This window comes from Magnolia sinica, chromosome 3 (genome assembly GCF_029962835.1).
Source record: "Magnolia sinica isolate HGM2019 chromosome 3, MsV1, whole genome shotgun sequence".
Taxonomy (NCBI): Eukaryota; Viridiplantae; Streptophyta; class Magnoliopsida; order Magnoliales; family Magnoliaceae; genus Magnolia; species Magnolia sinica.
In genome coordinates this window covers 103,910,844-103,935,653 of record NC_080575.1, presented here as the reverse complement: position 1 = coordinate 103,935,653, position 24,810 = coordinate 103,910,844, and the positions used below count along the sequence as shown (strand labels likewise).

Here is a 24,810-nt window from a genome sequence, read left to right as displayed (position 1 = left end):
TGGTTATTATCATTATTAGAAATATCATGAATGGTTTTGATTGCGTTGATTAGTTGTTATTTTTGTTACTTTGTCTCTAAGTAATAGTGTGGGCACATGACGCGACTTTTGCGGTTTAGAGTTTTCTTATAGATATGCAACCCCATGTAGGTTTTATTTCATTGAAGGTTATGAATAAAATTATGCAATTTCTTCTTCTTCTCTAGTTCTCTGAGTTGAAGAATCTAATTGGGTGCGAAACCCTCTCTTCTCGAAGGGCTAACTACCGTGGTGCGAAACCACAACCATCCCAAATCGTTCCCACCCCTATACCCCACATCCCTCATTTCCCACAGCCATCCCATCTTCAGATTTATTCTTTTTTGGCACTTAAGTTCTCTTCTATAGCAGAATTCCAGATTCCGGCCCACCAGAGGGCTGAAACTTCGGCGAAGCACCACGCACTCACCATACATCAGAACGGCTTGAAATTTGGCTTGAGAGAGGACCTCCCTTGGCCGACCAGACCCTAGCTAGACATTTCCAGTTTTGTGGGCCCCACACACGTGCGTCTGGGCCGGGCCATTGTCCACACGCGCGGATTGTCTCAGGTTCTGGATATTTTCTATCTTCTCTCCTTTTCGCCTTAAATCCCAAACCCTAATCCCAAATAATCCCAAATCCCAAGTTTTTTCCACTTTTGCAAACCCTAGACTTTCCCCGAATTGAAACATGGTGAATCTCTTGAATTGGGGAACAATCCTTTGCAAGAGTAGATGAATCTTATATTCCTTTGGGCATTGTTTGGTTTATAATTTTATTTGATCCAGTCCTAAACGAGTGTAGGCTTGGACTCCCGTAGATTCCCCTGGTTGAATGTTTGATCGTATGTGGGACGTGGAATTTTGTGATTGTTTAACATTGGTATGATCTATAGCTTGAAATCTTGCATGTCATATTTAATTTCATGCCCTGCATCACGTAAGTTCAATCCACGATAGTTAGTGTAGCTATGCATGTTTCCTTTATTCTTATAAATAGGTACCATGGTTCTTTTCCTCAATCTGTCTAGCATCTTGTTTGATCTTATAATCTTGTGGAACAACTTTTTTAATCAAAATAATCTAGCATCTCCTGTACACTTCCAAACCTCTAATGGTGTACCGTTTGGTCCAGATGTCTTTCTTGTTTATCTCCTACAAAAGTATTTATGGTCTCCGACATCATGTGAGTTTATGATTCCTTCTATATCCATGCTCTTAGAGTGGTTGTTTTTAACAAGTTCTGAAAATAGCTTATCTACCTTTGATTAATCTCATTGTTCTTTACTAGTACCCTTCGGTTATTGTTCTTAATACATCTAGTATAATCTAGGTCCCTGCCCTTCTTCTCTCTCATTTTTACAAATTTGAGGACATTTTTCTCTCCTTCTCTTGTCCTCAATCTATCGGGAAGATCAGCATAAGACTTAAGTTTAGCCTCACTCACCACTTGAATAAAGGTTAACAATGCTGTTGCTCATCATCAACAAATATCAGAATCACATAGACATTGTAATCAAGTATAATTTCCATGTGTCAGTCGTAGCCATCATATCCATTTAAACTTTGAAGCCTATTTGAGAACACTAAAAAATATTTCTTAGGGAAGGTCATGGCGGTGGTGTATTGGTAGATCAAACAAAGAAATTGGGTACTTCTTACAAAGTGGTGGTGCAGATTTGGAAAAGAGCAAGAGATGCTTTGTGGAGATATTATGCTTCAAAATATGAGGAATCAGAGGGAGGTTGGTCTCCAAGCATGGTGGTGAGAGGCAATAGCCGCTTTATTTGGAAAGCCATCTTGGAATATGGTGATAATTCTAGATTTGTGGGTATGATAGAGTTAGATTTGAAGTGGGATGTGGTGAGCGGGTTTGTTTTTGGGAGGATTTTTGGTTGGAGGAGACCTCCCCCTTGCTTCTTTTTTCCTATAGCTTACTCCCTTGGCATGAGGATGCTCTCTTAAAGGAGCTTGCCGATGGTAAAATTACCTGGTCGATTCAATTTCATTGCCATCTGTTGGGTTATGAGTGGGCGTTGATCATCAAGATTGATCTTCTAAATTGAGTCCCGTTCATCAAATAAAATCATGTCTGTGGTCAATTCAGCCAAGGATTTTACTTAGTCTTAGTTTTCATCAACTAAGTTTTATTCTGTCACCATTATTTATGCAGACCATGTAAAAATTATGGTAGATTACTACTATTCAGTTTTTGGATGATAAACTTGTGACAAGATGATATTTTATAATTTACAAACTCACAACCTATTTCACGTTTCTTGCAGGTTCTATCTGCTGTAAATTGTTGGCTTAAGTGTATCTTGCTAGATCCTTACAATCAAACAGATCACCCTGAATGCAAGTCACGACCTGATAGTGGTCTTTCTGCGATTACAGAACTGGATCCAGGTTATATTACAGGTAAACTTCTTATTCTACCAGTTATTGCATGCTCCTACATGTCAAGATGTTAGCATTCATGGTTTGCTGGGGTAAATCATTTCACTGGCATAAATTAGGAGTTTCAAGTATATAAATCCACAATCTCAATTGGATACGCTCCCATCAATATGGAAATTAGCGATTATGGATTATAGTTGCACAATCCTTCTAACCCAGTGCCTCTCCCACTTTGAATCATCCTTCAGAATCATGCTCCAACTCCTGCTTCCTTGCTGTTTATACTTGCTAACATTTTGAAATAGACGCTTCCCTGCTCCCACACTCGAATACCTTGCCACTTTGTTTCACGCTTTGTTCAACTAGGGGATTTCCTTTAGATTGATATTCACCACCGGTCAAGAAAAGTTTGGTGGTCTGCAGTATCTTTTTAGAGAGAATGTTTCAATGGTAAATATAGTTTGGCAGAGGTCCACACTTTAATAAATTTCTATTGCTTCAATTGATTACTTACACATTGCAAATTATGCATGTCCAGGTCCTCTTTCCTCTGTTTGGAAAGAGTGGGTTAAATGGTGCATTGAATTTGGTATTGAGGCAAATGCAATCCTTGCCGTTCCATATGATTGGAGGTTGTCAGCGTCAATGCTGGAGGAGCGGGACCTTTACTTCCACAAGCTAAAGTTTGTCTATCTCCTTTCTTTTTTGTGTCTGCATATTTTCAAACAATTTCTTACCAGTTGAAATATTTAATGCCTGGTTATGTTGCTCGTTTACCCATTAATGGCATATTTGATAGAGATTAGTAGATGAGGTTGGTGGTCCTAGATTTCCAGAAAATGGAAGTAATGGATGACATTGGATGGTGTGGATTGAAGCATCAGTGGTGTCACTATCTCATGTATTAGAAATTAGAATTACAAGGCAAGAAACTAGAATGACATTGATCAAGTAAATGAGTCGAGGTTAGGGTTAACCAAGCTAGGCGGAACGGCGATAAAATCAAGCAAGTTGTGAGGAACTGAATTTATTTTAATTCTATGACTTTTCTCTTTTACTTATGGATGTGAGCAATAATTAAAAAAAATAATAATAATAAGGAGAACGGAAAACAAATAATGTTGGACCAACCTCAAAGAGAAAAAGTAACTGTAATACCCACTATGCTCGAGGAATCTAAGCTTAATTTGCCAGTGATGAAGGAATGCCTTTCGCTTAATTCCTTGTTGGCCTCCTGATGAATAAAGTGAGAGGAAACCAACCTCAATGAGGAAGTAAAGGAACTACTAAGCTGGAGGAATCTAAGCCCAATTTTCCATTGATGAAGGTAAGTCTCGAGTCCCACTCGTCATTAGCCTCTTGCTGAATATGGCGAAAAGCGACCTTCACAGAAGCATGCAAAATCAAGATTTTCTCTAACCAATCCTTGGTTAATTGTACTCTGCACAAAGTGGAGGCAAGCGGGAGGGGATTTAGGTATGGGAGCAGGAAAGCATTTGTTTTAAAATGTTAACAAGTGTAGAATCCTAGGCAACAGGAGGGGTGGTCTGAGTTTGAAGTGCTAGTTCTAAGTGGTAGTGGCACCTTGGTAAAAAGTTCATTAAACTAAGATCCTGCCTCCGATGGGAATGTCTCCTCGCCAACTCACTGGATTGTGATGTAATAAGATTGCCTTCAACAGTAAAAGTCCAGGAGGGGACTGCTTGCTTCACAACATCAAATACATCTCTAAGTAAAAACCTTAATGATGGAGATATCTTGCATAAAACATATCTATCTGGGAAGAGGGAACCTTGGTAGCAAAGATGGTTGCCCATGAGTTTTTGATGGGCGGATTTTAGAAACACAACGGGATGAAGGCTTTTAAAAAATCTAATTCAATTAATTTGTTAATTAAGATCCTTGTTTAGATTCGGCCATGCTTCCATAAAAAAATAATTAGATTAAATTATACTTGACGAAGAGTTGTTGATCACGTGTTGTTGTCAATCTCCCAAACAAGGGAGTCTCTCCCAGATCTATCAAAGGTGGAAAGGGTAGAGAGCCACTTGTCAGAATCCTAGTAAGGGCTGTATTTGATCACAAAACATCCCAGAAGAAGAGGCCCACACTTTGGAACATGTGAATGTGTGGGATGTGAGAGGGGTTAGGTGTGGCCCATATGCACTCTCTCTCTCTCTCTCTCTCTCTCTCTCTCTCTCTGGGTAGGAATGTCCACCTCCCCCTTAGATGTGGATGTCCAAGGGCTCTCTATCTCCTTTCCCTCAGATAGGATCTTATGAGTGATGGATCCCTTAAAAAAAGAGAGTAAAAAAGTTAAATAAAAAGGAGTTTGGTGTACTGCATATGGTGCTTCTCCACTTTATGGAACATCTGTGTACCTTACTGTGAAGGATGTCTATATACCTTACTCATATACCCCAACCATCCAAATCCCTCCACCATCAGTGGTCACTATCCCTGAGCAATGCCCATGCCACCTAGGGTATGGATCATTTTAGATCTCAACGATTGGATGTCCATTGAGCGTGATCTAAAACAAATCAATGGTAGAAAACAAAAATCAACGGTTGAAAAACTTTGGTTAACCAATTGAAAACCTCAGTGGTGCTGGCTGACCTTTAATCATTCAATGGACCATTCAAACCATAAGATCACCCACCAATTCATGTGGTATTCATGTCCCGGAAACAGTGTTCGAAATAGCGGTATCACACCATGTATCGCACCCTTGGGATATAGATACATATCGGTTATCGCACGGGATATATCGTTTATATCACGTAATTTATCACACTTTTTGGGAAACATTGGGAAATTTGTTGAATTTTTCAATGAAACTTCAGGGATTATTAAAAAAGACCTTAATACACTTTTAAATCATAAAATCTCAAAAAAGAAGTGTACATAATAGGTTTACTTTGTAAAGAGTCCTAAGCTATGTGCTGGCTGATTGAACTGATGTAACTATATTCAAATTGAATGCATAACATTAATAAATGTATTAAAACATGTATGAAAATACAATTAATTCATTCAAAAGTAGAAATTGTAAACATTCCCATCAATGATGTGACTAGCTGATTTTTGGGGCATGATGGACGTTTAATGCTCACTATTTCATGTCGTGCGGCCCACTTGATTTTAGGATCTACCTAGTTTTTGGTCTAATGCTTTAATATGCTCTGGAAAAATGGATGGACATTGTGGATTTCTCACAAACATCATTGTGGGCTCCACCATGAGCCCCATAGGACCATCCATCTCTAACTAGGTCCTAGCGGGATGTGGATTGCCTACTGATCTGAGGGCCTCACCATAATGTATACATTTTATCCACTTTGTCCATCTATTTTTCCAAATAGTTTTATACCATACTCCAAAATATGAGGCAGATTCAAATCTCATGTGGACCACATCGTTGGAAACATGGGTCATATGAAGTTTTTAATGATGCGTCAGTGGAATTTGGATCTGCTTAAAATTTAAGATTTTTTTATAGTGAGGTAGTCAATCACCATTGTTTCTTATGGTGTGGTCCACCTAAGATTTGGATCTGCTTAATTTTTGGGACCACATTCTAATGTAGGCTAATATAGGCTGGAGAAAAGGATAGATATACTACACATCGGTAAGGTGATGTATGTGTTTTATCAGGGGTTTGTGGGGCCAGTGTGATGTATATGTTTTATCAGGGGTTTGTGGGGCCAGTGTGATGTATATATTTTATCCACGCCGTCCATTCATTGTAACAGATAATTTTAGAGCATGAGCTAAAAAACGTAGGGAGATCTAAGGCTCAAGTGGACCACACCACAAGAAGCAATGAGGATTGAATGGCTATAATTGAAAATGTCTAGGGGGGCCACATAAGTTTTGGATCAAGCTAATATTTATGTTTTCTCTTCATCCAGGTCTGTCAGACCTTATGAATAGATTGGATGGCAAATAAACATCATGACGAGCCCTGGGAAAGTTTCAACGGTGGGCATCATTGTCACCACGGCTTCCTGTGGCGTGGTCCACTTGAGCCTTAGATTCGCCTCCTTTTTAGGCTCATGCCCTAAAATAACCTATCAAAATGGATGGACGGTGTGGATAAAGCACATACATCATGGTGGGCCCTATAGAGCCCCCAACAAGACCATCTATATCCGGCTACCGATTCTGCCTGCGCCCGTAAAAAAAGGACGTTGATTAGCACTACAGGTTGGAAATTGGATTGCGTATTGAGTTACTCACTATGCTCTTATCATACTGAATAAACTCAGTTTGGCCCACCTTGAATGTATGTGGTCTATCCACGCCGTCCGTCCGTTTTTCCATCTAATTTAAGGGGTTGAGCCCAAAATTGAAGCATATCTAAAGATCAAGTGGATCATACCACTGGAAATAGTGAGGTTAATGATTTCCACCGTTGAAACCTTTCTAGGCCCCTCAGTGATGTTTATTTGTCATCCAACCTGTTCATAAGATCATACAGACATGGGTTAAGGTGAAAAACAAATATAATCTTGATCCAAAACTTCTGTGGTCCCAAGAAATTTTCAACGTTAGACATTCAATTCAACTCTTTCTTGTGGTGTGGTCCATTTGAGCATTAGATATGCCTCATTTTTAGGCTTAAGACCCAAAATTATCTGGTAAAATGTATGGACGGAGCAGATAAAGTGCATAAATCATGGTGGCCCTCACAGAGTTTACTCAGTACACTAAGTGTAGTGAGTTACTGTACGCAATCCGCTTCTTGCAGGTTGAGTGGCGAGACTCGCTACTAAAGTGACACCACCAAGTTCCATGGGCCCCACCATGATTTATGTGTTGTATCTACACCGTCCATTCATTTGGAGAGATCATTTTAGGGTATTAGACAAAGAATGAGGCAGATCCAGAGCAGTAGTGGACCCCACCGCAGAAAACAGTGGGGAGAGTGATGCCCACCGTTGAAACCTTCCTGAGGTCCACCATGATGTTTATTTGAGATCTAACCTTTCCGTTAGTTAACACATACATGAAATAAGGGAAAAAACAAATATCAGCTTGATCGAAAGCTTTTGTAGCCCTTAGAAGTCTTTAATGGTGGGCATCACTCTCCCTACTATTTTCTATAGTGGGGTCCATTGGAGATTTGGATCTGAATCATTCTTTGTATCATGCCTTAAAATGATCTCTCCAAATGTATGAACGGCGTGGATACAATGCATACGTCATGGTGGGGCCCACATAACTTGGTGACGTCACTTTAGTAGCGAGACTCCCTACTCAAACCTGTCAACTGCTAATCCATGTCCCTAAAAGGCATCCGAGGCCCTTTTTTTTTCCCCTGAAACGGAGGAACCCAAAAATCCCTCTTTTTCTCTTAAGTACACTCCAAATCTCCAATTTTTTAGATCATTTGCCGAAATCGAAGGGAATTGAAGCTTTTTTCGAAAAAACCTACGAACGGCGCATGACTTTGATTGATTGGCCTACCAAATGCAACTTCCGATTAGGCAATCTCTTTTACAGGTACCAAAATACACTATTTTGAAAGTTTTTTCCTTTATATATATATATATATTTCGATTTTCTGGGGTGATTCCGGTTTTTTCTGATTTTTCGACATTCCTGGCCCTTTAACTGCGAAGGAAATGTTAAAATCCTCGATAAAAAACAGTAGAAGTGATAATATCTATCGATCTCGCACAATATTTTGCAATCTCTCACGATATTTTGCAATATATCACATGATACGTAAGATTCTTCGAATTTTTGGTATTTCATGGGCCTTTTGAGGGGTTTCGTATCACTCGCCATCGATACCGATAATATTGGCCGATAGTATCGATATTACGAACACTACCTGGAAATACATGGTGGAACCCTTGTTGGATCGTGCGTGCTTTGAGGATCCTGATGAAGAAATGTAGCTACTCCTACTTTCAATGGCATGTAGAGGCCTCATAAGGAGAGCTAAAGCATGATTGATCAAGGCCTCTCTATCCACACATTCTCAGGTCATGGGGATTCGATGGAGCTAGTGTAGCTACAAGCCTATTCAAGTCTGGGCATCATGGGTCTCCTAATCTGATGCTTGTAAGCGATCCATGCCAATGCAAATGACCAAAGGCCCCATCCTAGCGGCCATCCATTGGCTCACTTCTACAATCATGTGGGCTAGGGAAGGCGGCAATTTGACATCAAGTTGACCCTGATGGCTAGAGACTATCCATGTTGATATGCTCTGGAACTTGTATGATCATGGCTAGGGCAATGAGATCCATGAAACACAACTCTTCCTTGGCTACCAAGCCGCCGTATCCAATTTCTAGTGCCCAAGAGCAGTTGAAGTGATACCTTTAAAAACCCACACATAGGTTCCATAACCGCCCGATCTTACTTGAAGTCAAGGAAGACACCTGGGGACCCAAACCTTTCTGCTTTGAACTTGTGTGGTTAGAAGTAGAAAATTTCGTGAATATAGTAAGAGAATGGTAGCTATCGTTCTCAGCTTCAGGGTTAGCCGCGGATTAATTATTCCAAAAACTCAAATTACTTACAAACTATTACTCTGGAAGAAAGAGGATTTTAACAAAAGACTAGAGAAAATCGATAGCATCATCAACGTGATACATGATTTGGATATGAAAGAAGAGGTAGAATCACTATCTGCTGAAGATCAAACCAAAAGATTATCCCTCTCTGTTGAATATTCCAAGTTTTTAAAGCAAGAAGAAATTATATGGAGGCAAATTTCGCGAGCTGTGTGGCTCAAGGAATGTGACAACAACACTTCATTCTTCCACAAAATAGCTAGTGCCTGGGCAAGGAATCATCATATCAGCAACATCTTAGTTGATGGGGAAAGAATAGAAGATAAGGAAGCAATTTGCAAAGCCATTGTAGATTTTTATACCAAATCGCTATCTAAGGAAGAACGGCCATGTCCTACATTAGGCAATATACAAATTTGTAAGATCTCAAATTTGGACAAGGAGTTCCTAGAGGGGTCGATATCGTACAAGAAATCAAGGAAGCAATTGACTCATTGGGGAGCGACAAGGCTCTGGGTCCTGATGGGTTCCCTATTCATTTCTTCCAATTTTTTGGGACATGCTTAAGAAAGATGTGGTTGACTTCATCCAAGAATTTCATGCCAAAAGGTCATCTCCCTAGAGGCATGGGGGCAACTTTCGTAGTTCTTATCTAAAAAAAAGAAGGCGCGGAATCCTTACTTGATTATAGACCTATCGGCCTCAGTGGGAGTCTCTACAAAATATTGGCCAAAGTTTTGGCTTCTAGATTCAGGAAAAGTCCTACCCTCGGTCATATTGGATGACCATGGAGCTTTTGTTGCAGACTGGCAAATCCTAGATAACGCGCATCTAGCCAATAATACATTGATTCAAGACACAAGGAAAAGTAAAAAAGGGGTTGTATGTAAACTCGACATTGAAAATGCGTACGACCATGTAGATTGGGACTTCATAAAATACATGTTGAATAGGATTGGATGTGGTGGCAAATGGATAAACTGGATGGTGCATTGTGTATCTTCTGCTTCCTTCTCCGTATTGGTCAACGGAGCTCTAAAAGGATTCTTTAAAGCCTTGAGGGGCCTTAGGCAAGGCGACCCATTATCTCCCTTCTTGTTCATAGTCTTAGTGGAGGCTTTAAGTGGTATGATGTTGAAAGGACAACATCAAGAATTAATCTTGCGTTTTTGAAGCTTGAACTCCGGGCCCAATATTTCCCACTTGCAGTTCACAGACGACACCCTTCTATTGTGTGAGGTAGATCTGGTCAAGATAGACAATTTGCAGAAAATAGTGGGTTGTTTCGAAGAGGTATCCAGGTTGAAAATCAATATGCACAAAAGCAAGATGCTGGGGATAGTGCTCTCTAAAGAAGAAGCAACAACCTATGTGACAATATTCAGTTGCGGCATGGGATCTTTCCCTTCTTATTTGGGTCTCCCACTATGTTTGTGGAAACCACCAAAACATTTGTGAAGCAAGGTGATTGAGAGATTTTAATGGAAATTATCAGGATGGAAAGGGGGGCTTCTTTCATTAGCCGGGTGCATTATCCTCATTAAATCAGCCCTATCTAATCTTCCACTATATTTCATGTCTCTCTTAAATGCCTGAAATCGGTATTATAGAAACTTATAGAAACTTAGAAAACTAAGGAGGGACTTCTTATGGCAAGGTGCTGAGTAAAAACATAAATTTCATCCCCTTAAACGGAACGAGGTTTGTTTACCTCTACCGAAGGCGAAGCGGGACTTAGAGATCTCAAAGCTATGAACGTGGCGTTGCTTGGCAAGTGGCAATGGAGATTTGGGGTCGAAGGAAGGCTTTGGAGAGAATTTATAGCTAAAAAGTATGGGCTGGAAGAAAGAGGCTGGGAGACAAAGAAGTCATCACTCTATCGGCTTTCAGCAGTGTGGAAAACCATCCTTGCGGTGTCCCCATCAGTTATAGCCACATCAGCCTATTCTCTTGGAAATGGCGATTGCATAAGGTGGTGCAGGACAAGACCTCTACAGGAGGATACGTGGTGCGGGACAAGACCTCTACAAGAGTATTTCCCGTCATTTGTAGCTCTATCTTTACATAAGAATATTACGGTTGATCGTTGCTTTTCTTTCACGGTAAGGGGAGTATGGTGTCCCCCATGTAGAAGGGCCTATCGGATTCGGAGTGCGAAGATTATGCAAATTTATTACAATGACTTCAGCAACTCAACCTCTCTCTAGGCTCGAGTGAGTCTTTGGTGTGGTCGGCATCAGCTTCTGGTTCTTTTTCGGTAAAATCTTTTTACAACATGATCCAGCCTTCACGAAATTCCTTCGAAAGCATCACTCCCGTTGCATTTTGGTTCTACGGGGCACCTCCCAAGTTCTCTTCCTTCACATATCTGGCGGGTAGGAAGCAGATCCTAACAATAGACTATCTTCAAAGGAGGGGTATGATTCTACCGAACATTTGTCTACTCTGTATGACCAGCATGGAATCCGTAGAACACCTTCTAATCCATTTCCCATATGCTAGTCAGCTTTTGATCCACATCTTCAATCTATTTGAGATCTATTGGTGAATGCCACAATCAGTTCTGCAACTCCTTTGGGCCTAGCATGGCGTTCATTTGGCGAAAGAAAGGTTAGTTGTGTGGCAGCTACTCCTTATGGCTGGTATGTGGAATCTCTGGGCTGAACGCAATGCTCGGTGCTTCGACAACAAGCTTAAATCTCCAGATCAGCTCCTGAGGATGGTGAAAAGAGATGTAGTTGAATGGGCTACCAGGCGCTTTCAGAAAGATCTGAATGTAGTCTGTTCCCTATTGGAATTGTAATCCTTTTTGCTGGATGTATTCTTTGTCTTGACTTTGTCAACCAGTTTTCAATAAAATTCATTCATAATCCCTATAAAAAAAAAGAAGGCATCATGCCATATAAAACGAGGTCTATTAACATTGGTTTTCCAGGGCACAACCCCAATAATTTTCACCCAAGATGAACATCCAACAAAATCACATGCCTTGTGAGGAGAGGAAAAGCTCTGAATGTTCAATGAGCCACTAAACGCTTACTATCGGACATTAAATGCTAAACGATCATGAAAATCTAGTCATATTCACCTTCCGCAGGCATCTTCATGAAGTCCTCTAGTAGACGTAGTGTTTTTTTATTTTTTTTATTTTAAATAAATAAATTATTATTTAAAGTAAACAACCTAGCCAAAAGAGAGAAACTAGCATTTTTTCTCTCCTGATTTCCATTCCATTCTTTCAAACATGCTCCAACAAAATTTTGAAGGTTTTTTAATCTCAGGGGAAGAACCAAATAAGCAGAAAGAAGAGAATCTTTCTTAAAACTGAGTTGCATTTGCATTCTGAAGATATCTTCTCTACCTTTGGCTCATTCCTCTACCCCCCAACTTCTTGCAAGGATCATTATTGAGTAGAGGACTCAAAAGAGAAAGTTGTCTTGGTTTATACTGAAAAAGCATTTAGCTTTGAGCTTTTATCATTTCTATTATCTAGCCCAACAAGAAGTTACATTAGGATGCATTTATTGATAATAATTAGTACAAGGATGGCCTTGATTTCTTTTTTACTTTGTTGCAGGTTGACTTTTGAAACAGCACTTAAACTTCGTGGCGGACCCTCATTAGTTTTCGCCCACTCATTGGGAAATAATGTCTTTCGCTACTTTTTGGAATGGTTGAAGCTAGAAATTGCTCCAAAAATGTACATGCAATGGCTTGATGACCACATACATGCCTATTTTGCAGTTGGTGTGCTCACTTTCCTTTTTAGAGCCAATTTACTTTAAATATTGAAGCTTCTGGATGGCAATGCATACCTTTTACTGTAATCATTTCATGGCTGTTAATTTCAGGTTCCCCTCTTCTTGGTGCAATTGAGACAGTCAAAGCCACTCTTTCTGGATTCACATTTGGCCTCCCCGTTGCTGAGGTGATTTCCCTATTCTCAAACTCTTTTTTTTTTCTTTTTCTTTTGCACTTGTTGTTTATGTGAACACATCGCCAGAGCTTTCTTCTTAGGTTGTGTTTGGATGGAGGATAAGTAGAATGTGGATGCAAAAGGTAACCTCGAATCCTCAGGAAATTGGAAGAATTGGATTCTAATCTCCCATCCTTTGTTTTGCATTCCATCCTTTGTTTTGCATTCCATTTTTACATGGACTACACATATGCTCTCCTCGAATAGTCATCTCTCGTCTCTTCTCTACCTTGGAAATTGATCAAACACCTTCTTTTTTTTTTTGAAATGAAGGTCCATAGTTTTTTGATGAAAAGCTGAGAAACGAAAACCATTTTCCAATGCTACTATTTTCCTCAAATGGATGAATAGCATTTCCATTGAAGATGATTTCCTTTCCAGGGTTTTCCACGTTCCCAAATACCACCTTAGAGACATTATTGGTTGAGAAGCATCCAGTGCTAAATGCTAAAATCTAAGTTATCAAGCATCATTCTCCTACACCTGGCACACTTATGTGACATCTGGACTGTTCCTATATTGTGCCCTACCATGGATAGCTGGCATACAAAAAACGACACCAGTCAGAATGATCCTAGCCATTGATTGGAGGATTTTAGCCATTGAACCTTGATTTTGGTGAGACCTTTTCCTGACTGACCACTTGTAATCCTCAACTGTCCTCCATTCGGTGGCTAGGACCATCCAACCAATGTGATTTTGGGGGTTGGCCCCATCCATAGTAGGGCCTATGTAAGAAGGTGCAGATCTTGTATGCGTGTATTGTTTTTTACCTTTGGTTAATTGTCTTGCAAATTCTCATGATCCATGGTTATGTCATAGTTCTTTTTGTGCTCTTCTTAAATCATATCTATTTGTTGAGGCTACATGAGTACATATTGATTCAGGCAGACAGAAAAGCAGTACATCAACTAGAGTGTGGATGCTCCTCCCTACTAATCATATCATTGGAATTCTTTGGATGTTCAAATGTTTCGATTTAGACCTACCTTAAACTGAACCTGATCTTTCTTGTTTTTTCACAATAAATGACAAAAGTAACTGTTCATTGAGTTAGTTCAATGTCATGGAATTTGAACCTTTTCTGTGACCACCTCAGGAGATTTGAACTTGCTTTATCTGGAAAATATTGAATGGTGATGAAAAATGATCAGAACAATACCAGGGAAAAGCTTCAACATTGATTGGTAGTTTACATCTTGTTTCACAAGAACTGAAAGGGAAAATTTATAGGATAGCTATGAACCAGCCACACTTTATGGGACAGACTGTTGGGCAGTTAAGGAAGAACACGTTCATAGGATGAGCATAGCTGAAAGGAGGATGTTGAGATGGATGAGTGACAAGACGAGGAAGGATAGAATTAGAAATGAATGCATTTGAGGGAACTTACAAGAGTACTAATAAGATGAGGGAAAGTAGACTTGGATGGTTTGGCCATGTGCAACGGTCAATAGAGACCAAGAACTGTGCTGGTTAGGAGTGAGTTGGTACAAGTTGAAGTTTCTAAAAGGGCAAGGGGAAGGCCTAAAAGGACGTGATTGGAGGTAGTTTAAGAAATACTTGATGACCTATGGTCTAACTGAAGATCTGGTCCTTGATAGAGTGGAATGGTGGAACAAGATTCATGTAACAGAAGGATAAAAAAGATGAGGTAAAGTAGACTTGAATAGTTTGGTTATGTGCAATGGAGACCAATAATTGTGCCGGTTAGAAGGAGTGAGTTGATAGAAGTTGAAGTCTCTAAAAGGGCAAGGGGAAGGCTCAAAAGGAGGTGGATGGAGCATAAGAGACTTGATGACCTATGGTCTAACCGAGGGTCTGGCCCTTGAGATGTTTCCATCCATCTTGGATTTGTCATGTTTTGTCCTTTTTCTTTTTTGTTTTTACATTGTCTCTTTGTAGATCAGTATATTATCGTTAAACTTATGCATCTATTGTTGCCTATGATACTGAGCTTTGTTTTCCTGCAAACTCATTTGCCGAGTCTATAAATCCAATTATTTTGATAAATATTCTGCTCTATATGTCATCTTTTGAGTTGTAGCTTAAAACATGGTGTGCCGTAAAGGCCGTTACGGGGCCATAAAGGTAACGGTGGCAATCGTTACACGTTACGGGGTCGTAACGGCCGTAATAGCTGTTATGGAAAAAATGACTTGTAATTGCCATTAACAGCACGTTACATCCCCTATAATGGCCATAATAGCCCTGTAATGGTCTATTACGGGACATATTTAAGTTTTTCATACTTTTTAATCAACATTACGGGGCAGATATAGGTTTTTCAGGGGTTTTTTTTTCAATAAATAAAAAAATAAAAAAGAGAGATCGTAACGGCCGTTACGGGGCCGTAACAGCCGTTATGCCCCGTAATGTAAAGGTAATGGTGGTGGCCGTTACGGCCACCGTTACCGTTACGGAACACCTTGCCTGACATACTAAAATCCAGTGCTTCCCATGAATCATCTCCCTTGGGATATAAATGAGTGTCTCTCTCGTTATTCATACTGAAATGCACCATACAAACAGTTGCCTACTGCTGCATATCTTTATTTAGTCTCATACTTTGGAGTCACAAACATTGCTTCAAGCAGTGGTCCCAATGCTCAAGTGGTGACCCAATTTTTACACACTTAAATCTCCCTTAGTGGTGCTAAAATTGTCACTCCCAAAGTAGGATATGCCATCTTCATTTAACAGTAGTGATATTGTCCACATGTTTACAACCCACCCTTGGGCATTTATTGTGATAAATGGAAATTTTATTTAAGAAAAACCAAAAGAACCCAGGAGACTCAAAAACAGATGCCCCTGGGACTGTACAACCATCTGGCATCAAGCTAAGCCCAGACAGAACAACAAGCAGACTCATGCAGCAAACCTATACAAAGTATTTAGAACCGAAAACCCATCATCCCCATGGATAGTTGAAGGCACCAGGGACTGGCTGACCCAGACATGACATTACCATCATCCATTCACCCGACCGTCTGGTGAGTGGCAGACCCCTGCTGTTAGCCCCCTCATTAGCTAACTTGTCTGCCTTATCATTGGTTGAATGATGAATGTGAACAAACTCCGCTTCGGTGAGCCCCTTAAGGTCTCTGATCTTGTCAAAAAATGGTGGCCAGTCTCCATGGGAGATTGCAAGATTCACCCACTTGATGACATTGTGTGAATCCCCCTCAAATATTATCAGGCTGAACTGCTTAGAGATGGTAATTTTATTCCATGAAACTGGAGTTGCCTATACCTTCCAGCACTAATAGCTTTAATATCACTGGGGCATTTCGCATTTGTGATGTTCTTTTCAATGAGTTTTTCTTTAGCCTACTATATGGCATGAGTTTTGAACTCCCATTGCTTTTTCTAATGGGCATCATTCAAGTGAGCTTTTGGCAAATCACTGGATAGGTGGCATATTTTGTATTCTTTTTATTGATAAATAAAGATAAAATTTTAAACTACAAGTAAATGAAAGGTTCTGATATCTAGATAGGATCTCAACAAACCTTCCTTGGCAATTGTCCGTGTTATCTCATTCACTTCCCTGAATACATAGAATGTGTTTTGTTGTGTGTATAGAAATCTCTTTTGTTGCATGTGCATGCCTATGAAATTTATAGAAGCAAAAAGAAAAGATTAATATTTTGATTGAATCTGTTGTTAGCATGCATGCCTTTTTCCTTATGTGGCTATTTATTTGTTACATTCATTTGTTTTAATGGGCACGCGATCTTAAATTATAGCAAATTAGCAAGGATAGTTATGTCATTTGCAACTCTCTACCTACGCATACAATAATCAAGAACATCAAATCATTATCCGACCCAAAAGGGAAAGACCTTTCCTTTACCTTTGGAGGTAGGAAATCATGATTGGGATAGCAGACGCAATGCTATGGAGACGGTCGATGAACTACTTGCATTGTGATGGTTCCCTCTGATCCAAAATTTCAGGTTTATGTTGCATTTAAAGCCTTTATTTCTATAGCTTAAAATTGGCTATATAGCATCAAAACAACTAGCAACATAATGCCATGAATATTACCATATGTTGTCACAGTCATATCAATGTCAGATAAGTCTATGACTATATATAGTAGTCCATGTATGTATGCATGCATGTGGTACTTTGGCTTCAATCACAAGAAAGCCCATACAGATGTGTCAACCACATACTGACAAGGAGCTGATCCAGTCAGTGGGACCTTTAGAATCATTAACCCTTGTATATATTGATGCATCATCACATGGACAATGTGTAATTCCTCCAAATCATGTCATTTGCTTGTCACATGTTTTCTCTAGTGTCATAAATACTGGAAGCAGTGTTTGAAATATCGGTATAATGTTACGTATCACATCCTTGGGATACAGATACATATCGGTTATCGCATGGGATATATTGTTTGTATCGGGTAATTTATCGCACTTTTTGGGAAACATGGAAAAATATTGGGAAAGTGGTCGATTTTTTCAATAAAACTTTAGTTATTATTAAAAAAGACCTTAATACACACTTTTAAATCATAACATCTCAAAAAAGAAGTGCAAATAATAGGTTTCCTTTGTATAGGGTCCTACGCTATGTGTTGTCTAACTGAACTAATATAACTACATTCAAATTGAATGCATAACATTTAGAGTGTATGCGATGATCGTTTCATCAAACACTCCTAAATACTTCGAAATTAGTCTCAATTGACAGCTGGTTGAAGGGAAATTTTGGAAAAAAAAAAAAAAAACTAATATATATATTTTTTAAAATTTTAATTAAAAATGATTTTTATTTTTAAAAAATTGACAAGGACTTAACAAATCATTAGATTGGACCTCATACATGCTTGATTCCATGTTTCGAGTGCAACATTGCAAGCAATTTGGGAGAAATAGTGAAATTTCCCCAAATTTTCCCAAATCGGACCACCTAAACTCAAATTTCAAAATCAGAGTGTATGTGATGATCATTTCATCAAATACTCCTAGATACTTTGAAATTATAAATTGACAGCTGGTTGAAGAAAATTTTGGAAAATAAAAAAAAAATGAAGAACATGAAAAACCAATGGATATCGAAATCAAAGCTCCAACTCCATGATTTTTCATGCAAAAAATGAAGAACCAATGAATTTATAACCATTTGACACTAATTTAACATAATTTCCAAGAAAATGGATCAAAAATTGAAAATGCTCACCGGATTGAACATGTCGGATTTATCGGCACTACCTATGCGTTTCGTATATAACACGATTGAGATACAATATATATCGTGGGATATATCAACCGATATCGTCGATATTTAAAACATTGACTGGAAGTAAGTCCCCTTCATTTCAACAGATTGCCCCTGTAACTTATGGGCTTGCTTAGTGCTTATAGACAAGTGTAGTGCTTTGGGACAAAATGAGCTTTGTCTTATAAGCTTTTGTTTTCTCACTTATATCCTCCTTTTAAGCTGTTTTCTCTGTAATAAGCATAGATTCACATCGAAAACGTCATATCATAACACCCTTTAAAAAAAATAATAATAATCATGACTATGCCATTGCATTTTAGTTTCATGTTGTGAGCTGTATTCATATCTCAGCTCTCAACAGATTATCACATTATGTTTCTGCTACGTTTGTTTTACGTGCTTGGTTCAAAGCTTCAATTTATTTACTACAAGCCCAGTCACATTCAACAAATTTTGAGATAAATCCTAAGTGGTCATGAGCCCTAGATCATTGAAAATCTGCATAAGATCTTCTAGGACTGGACAAGGCAAAACTGGATGACCCACCCTGAATCAATAAAAGTTGGATGAGACATTGAGATTTAAAACGGGCACACCATAGTTTAGCGGGTATTTGGAATACAATAAAAATACCTCGGATCAGTGTTTTAAAACTGAATCAAACTGGATGGTTAGGCCACTTTGGGCAGGAATCGGACACAGAAATGGATCGTGTTACCTATAAACCAAATTTTGGGAAAGATACCGTTCGAGCTGTCCAGTCTAACTGGTTGCACATATAGGTTGGGCATTTCGCTGATTGGATTGGCCTGTTCATCTGTTTTTGGTAAAAACTTCAAATGATCAGTGTGCGATTCTAATCATGACAACTTTATAAAAAGCAAATCCACTGTGCTTTTGGTGTTTAGCTGCTTAATTCCCATCGATTATTTATTTATTTTTATTTTTTTAATATACATGTCATAGGCCTAACAGGTCAGACTGCCGGTTGGACCTATTTGGATTAAAATTGCTGACAAAAACTGATGAAGATCCAATGTAGGTTTTAAAACATTGCTTGGGACCAATGTTGTCAGAATTGTTTATGTATTGCAAATCGTAATAGGGGCTAATCATATCGAATTGCAAATCATATCATCAATCATAAAAAATTTCTGATTTGCTTAAAAAATGAAAAAATAAAATAAAAATCTGAAACCTATATACATTAACATATTGTGATATTAAGGGTGCAATTTCATGATATTTGATGCAAACCAATGTTTTAAATAGTTTCACTATGTAGCGTGCGGCTTATGCTACGTAGCGTAACTTAGTCTTAACACTACGTAGCTCATGAAAAAGCTTAAATCGCATGCAGCCTACACTATATGATAATTTGCGTACGCTACACGCTACATAGACTATGTTACACACTATGTAGGTCACATTATTAGTATTTTTTTACTGCAACATTAAAATCAATTAATGTTATTCAATTATTTTTTTACCTTTTAAAAAGTTAGTTAATCTTTTCAGTGCTTTTAGTAAAATAATATAAGTAACAACATTAAACCAGTTTTGTTGCTCTTTCTTAACCTTTATACTTAATCATTGCCCTTTCCTATTACTTTAGGTTGCATTTAGTTGCACCAAATATTATGAAACTTTGTTAAATTTCATTATTAGTAAGTCTAAAGGTGCAGAATATCATGACATTGGTGCAACCAAGGGCAACCATGATTAAAAATCTAGAAGTTGCATGTAACCTACGCTGCATGCTATGTAGCTTAAGCCTCACACTTTAGAGAGATGAACATTGCACTACATGCTATTCGCTATTTAAAACACCAATGCGACCAAATGCACCCCAAAGGAATCTTGTATCTCTCCCTTCTTTCTTTTTTTTGTTTTTGTTTTTGTTTTTGTTTTTGTTTTTTGTTTTTTTGTCTTGGTAGAATTTACCTTAAAAAAGCAAACAAAGGAAAGATACAAGAATCTATGAAAATTTATGTTCTTTTGTACCTTTCATGTGTGTAGAATCATGTTCGAAAAAGTGGCATTTGATTATGTTGACCAATGAAAGAGATATCTTGATTTCTTTGTTTTGGGTTTGTTAATATCAAAATCCCCAAAACAACAGACAGTTGGGTGGTCCTGGATAGTTGTAGTCTCAGTCTTGTTTTTCTTTTTCTGGTTCCATTGTTCCCGGCAGTTGTTGTTAGTCAGTTCCATTTCTTTTTGTAGCTGCTGGTTGGCCATCTACCTTGCTGGCTTTGCTTAGCTGGGTTTGTTGTTCTCTTGGGGCTTCTTTTAATAAAATGCAATTTATCTCTCAAAAATCAAATTTAAATTTTAAAAAAATCCCCAAATTTCGTCTCTCTCTCTCTCTCAAAAGTCAAAAGACAACAATGGGGATTTTTTGTTAATGACAAAGGGCCTTTTACATGTTTCAAAAGCAAAAGGGTGAAAAAAAAGAAGAAGAAGAAAAAATGAATAAAAATGCAAAAAAGTAAAAAAGAATTTTTGAAGTAAATTTGGGCCCATTTACAGAGTCCATGATAATTACATGGTTATATGTTTCGATACAATAACTGTACAATCATGCAGATTTGCAATTTGGAGCTATGATTTGCATCGTAGGCATATATGATACGGTTTGAATTGCAAATCTTACCATTTTAACAACTTGCTTGGGGATAAATGAATCCTAACCAACAATGGATAAATGAATCCTAACCAACAATGCTCCACAACAGTTTTCTGCATGGAATCAATTGCAAAAGAAAACTGGATATAATAGTGAAACCCTTTGTCAGTGCTCTTTTTTTTTTTTTTTCTGTCGGAGCTACTGCACATTCTTAGGTCCAGTTTTGTGGATGCCTAAAAATGAGTTCACCTCATTTTAGTTAGCAGCAGTTACGTATTGAAGATTTTGATCTTTAATACACAGGTACTGTTAACTAAAATGAGAGGAACTCAATTTTAGGCATCTACCAAACAGGGCCTTAGTATTCCATCCACTCTACATTGTTTACTCATCATGGAAAAGGGCCTATTAGATCTATGCATGTAAATTTCCTTGCATCTGGTGAATATTACACAAATATTCCTATGATTATGGTCAATATTTCAGAACATCAGGAATTGGCAATCACATATTTCAAACTCTGAGATAATTCTTGGCTCAGTACCTCCATTGAATGATTAGTAAATTAAGGAAACCTTTCAAATTGACAATGCTTAGCCATCCGTTAGTGTGACGAGTTTGATTTTATGCTTGGATTCATTATGCACTGTTAGCTGCCACCTCCATTCTGTGATCTGTCCATGGAACATGTATGTGCGAAACACATTTGCTTACGTGTGTGGGAGAGACAATAAGATGATAGAAGTTACAAAGGTTTGGGGCGGTTGTACTTTCAGAGCAAATGCACTTCTGCAACTCATTTTTATTTTAATGTATAATCAATGTTACATCAACCTGGATTTCCTCTTGTGCTTGGACTCTTTCAAATTATCTTTCATTAGTGTATTCATACTTTCGAATTGTGGACATTGATGTCGTCATGTGTCTTGGAAATCCGATGCATTAACACAAGTTTCATTGGATTGTACAAGTTATCAGGGAACTGCTCGATTGATGTTCAATTCATTTGGCTCTTCTTTATGGATGGTGCCATTCTCAAAGTATTGTAGGACTGATAATACACATTGGAAACATTTCTTTGAGGGAGGAGGAAGGGGACATTATACATACCATTGTGATGACACAGAATTTCAGTCAAATTACTCGGGATGGCCTACAAATATAATAAATATTGAAATTCCTTCTAAACAAGGTGCAGCTTTGAAGCCTTGTACATTTGCCAGATGATGAAATCTTCTACAATACATCTTATGCTTGTAAGCACCAGTTAATCATTTCATCTTTCCAGGTGTTGATGCGAACCCATCATTTCCTGAAGTAGCACATGCCACATCTTCTGGCATGGAATGCGGACTCCCTACTCAGTTATCTTTTTCTGCCAGAGAAGTATCAGATGGGACCTTTTTTAAAGCAATAGAAGATTATGATCCGGATAGCAAAAGACTATTGTATCAACTCGAAAAGTAAGCAAAGCCACATCTGGTAATACCATTCGTTAAGCTGAATGCACGCTGCCCTAGCTTGATAATGTCAGAGTTGACATTATTTTTGCATTTGATGACACAACATGCATGGACTGTAATCCCCATGATAGTTATGGTGATAGCTGGATAGGCATGGTTGGAAAATATTCATGTTGCATAATTGTTGGCTATATTAATTATTTATAGCTGGTTGATTTATTTATAATGAGGTGAAACAAAGTTCATCAACATCTGATAGCTTATGAGGCATCTAAGATCTGCATGCTTTGGCTTGTTAAATCCTTGATTCCTTGGCCATATCCTGAGTGAGGTGGAAGAGGTTGCCAATTCTGTTGTTAAAGAGGATGCATTGAGACTGACCCTTGTATTTGGCAGTCTACCCTCTTGCAATCTTTCATCTTATCAGTGAATAGTTATTATCAAATATATATGTATTTGTCACCTTGTTTACTTAAAATTTGTACAAGCGTACTATATCCAAAGGGTTCATCTTTTAGGCCCTATCATGAATGGGCCACAGCCCAAAACACCGATCAACCAATCCTAACCCTTCAAATTGGACGATTTCTGAAGAACTGATGGTTCTTAAAAAAATGTCAATGTTCCGATTACCCTAGCTTTGGTTAATTTAGTTGAGACTCTTTGAATGTCTTAAAATGCGCTTCTGAGCGTGGTTATCCGTGAAAGTTGGTGAGATTTGTTGAGGAAATCAGTAATTGAGGATCTCTCGCTTTCCTCTGCTCATACCCTAAGGGAAGGAAATGGTGAGCCAATGGTTTGGCCAAAATGGGGTCCAATGTTCAATGTCTTCAGATAGGAGATTCCCTTCCCTTGTTGTAGTCATCACCCTCCAGAAAAGAAAGTTCCATTGACCATCCATTTTAATTATATATATATAAAAATCCTGTTCTAAGGGTTAGGATTGTTTGCTTGGTGTAGCTTTTGGAGAATGACTAATCCCTGGTAGTGCTCTCCAGATGAATGGATTGGATCTCATATATGTATGCCACACATGTGACAAACACTGTCCACTTTTATATATCTTGTTTCTTTGATAGTATATGCATCCTTTAAATATATGACTGTTTCTTTGACGGCCCTACTCTCTTGAGGATCATGTGCTGTACTAATGTTATGCATTTTTGGAGTCATATCATTTCCAGCAGGCTTAATGTTTTTTAATGCTGTAAATTTCAGGTTGTATCATGGTGATCCAGTTCTAAATCCTCTTACACCTTGGGACAGACCTCCATTGAAAAACATTTTCTGTATATATGGGATAGATATGAAGACTGAGGTAATGCTATTTTATTTGAATAATAATCATTTCTAAATTCTTCTTTAAAAAAAATTTGTAATTTGTTATGGCTGAGCCAATTGTGGCATTGCATCCGTCTAACCCTGACATTCCTGAGTTAATTTTTGGACATCATATTAACTATTAAGCAAAAACTCAAAATTGATTGACTCAATTGAGCACCTGACTGAAGATTGACTTCAGTCAGATTTGGATTCTCATTGGGTATGAGCGAAGTTTGTGAGTGTTTAACTCTTGATACTGTAAATAATAAGTACCAGTGAAATCCCTTAACCTGGGATTCAATATCATGTGTTGGATAAACAATTAGTTAACCTGGGATCCAATATCATGTGTTGGATAAACAATTAGTTTCATGAACCCTACTAGTGACTTGTGATGGGGACATCCCGCGCACGTCGTCCACACGTGCACGCACACCACCCCCCTACGCTCGTACGCCAGAAGGAGGGCCCCATCGTTGATCTGGATCGATAACGACGTCCAGGAAGAGTTTCCTAGCTAGAAGATGAAGTTTTGATTCAAAAGACTTGGCCCGTTAGTCAAGAAAAACCCATCATGGGATCTCATGATTGTGGCCCACTCGTCGGAATGATTTTATATTTTAGGTTTTGCTTATTTATGTTATTTAGAACATCGTGAACGCTTTAGATTTCTTTGATTGATTTTTATTTTCGTTTACTTCATTGTGAACTAATAGGTTGCGCATATGACGCGAGTTTTTGGGTATAGGGTTTTCCCTATAAATAGGCATCCCTTGAAGTTCTTTTGATTCATTGAAGATTAATAAAAATTTTGCGTTTTCCTGCTCTCTGAGTTGTGAAGCCTAATTGGGTACGAAGCCCTCCCTTCCTCGAAGGGCTAACTACCATGGTGCGAAGCCACATCTATCCCGATCTGCTCCTATCTTCTATCATCCATACTTCTCACCTTCTTCCATCCATATTTCTATTCTCCTACAATCATCTACGCTTCAAATCCATCTTCTATTGCAGCCGTTTTTCTCTCTACAACAGAATTTCAAAATCTGACCTTGCAGGAGGGCTGAAACTTCGGCGGAGCACCACGCACAAACCATGTATCGGATCGAGCTGAGATTTGGGGTTTGCAGTCCATCCCTGGCTGACTAGGGCCAAGGTGGCCTTTTTCTGAATAGTGGGCCCCGCACACGTGCGGCCGGGATCACACGCACATGCGTGTAGGCCA

The 24,810-nt window shown here is 38.6% G+C and overlaps 1 protein-coding gene and 1 long non-coding RNA gene across 4 annotated transcripts in view; one reads left to right on the top strand and one right to left on the bottom strand.

Moving 5' to 3' along the window:
- Positions 1–24,810, top strand: part of LOC131240505 (phospholipid--sterol O-acyltransferase) — a 45,271-nt gene that overhangs the window by 9,244 nt on the left and 11,217 nt on the right. For all 3 annotated transcript variants that reach the window (XM_058238771.1, XM_058238773.1, XM_058238772.1), the window contains exons 2-8: positions 2,306–2,441; positions 2,959–3,103; positions 12,531–12,700; positions 12,805–12,881; positions 21,781–21,994; positions 22,091–22,265; positions 23,484–23,583. In XM_058238771.1, the coding sequence (XP_058094754.1) occupies positions 2,306–2,441; positions 2,959–3,103; positions 12,531–12,700; positions 12,805–12,881; positions 21,781–21,994; positions 22,091–22,265; positions 23,484–23,583 (1,017 nt within the window). The remainder of the gene's footprint in view (positions 1–2,305; positions 2,442–2,958; positions 3,104–12,530; positions 12,701–12,804; positions 12,882–21,780; positions 21,995–22,090; positions 22,266–23,483; positions 23,584–24,810) is intronic.
- Positions 23,638–23,981, bottom strand: LOC131240507 (uncharacterized). The gene is made up of 2 exons (XR_009168793.1): positions 23,920–23,981; positions 23,638–23,872 (listed from the first exon to the last, which is right to left on the bottom strand). It is a non-coding gene; the product is annotated as an uncharacterized LOC131240507 (long non-coding RNA).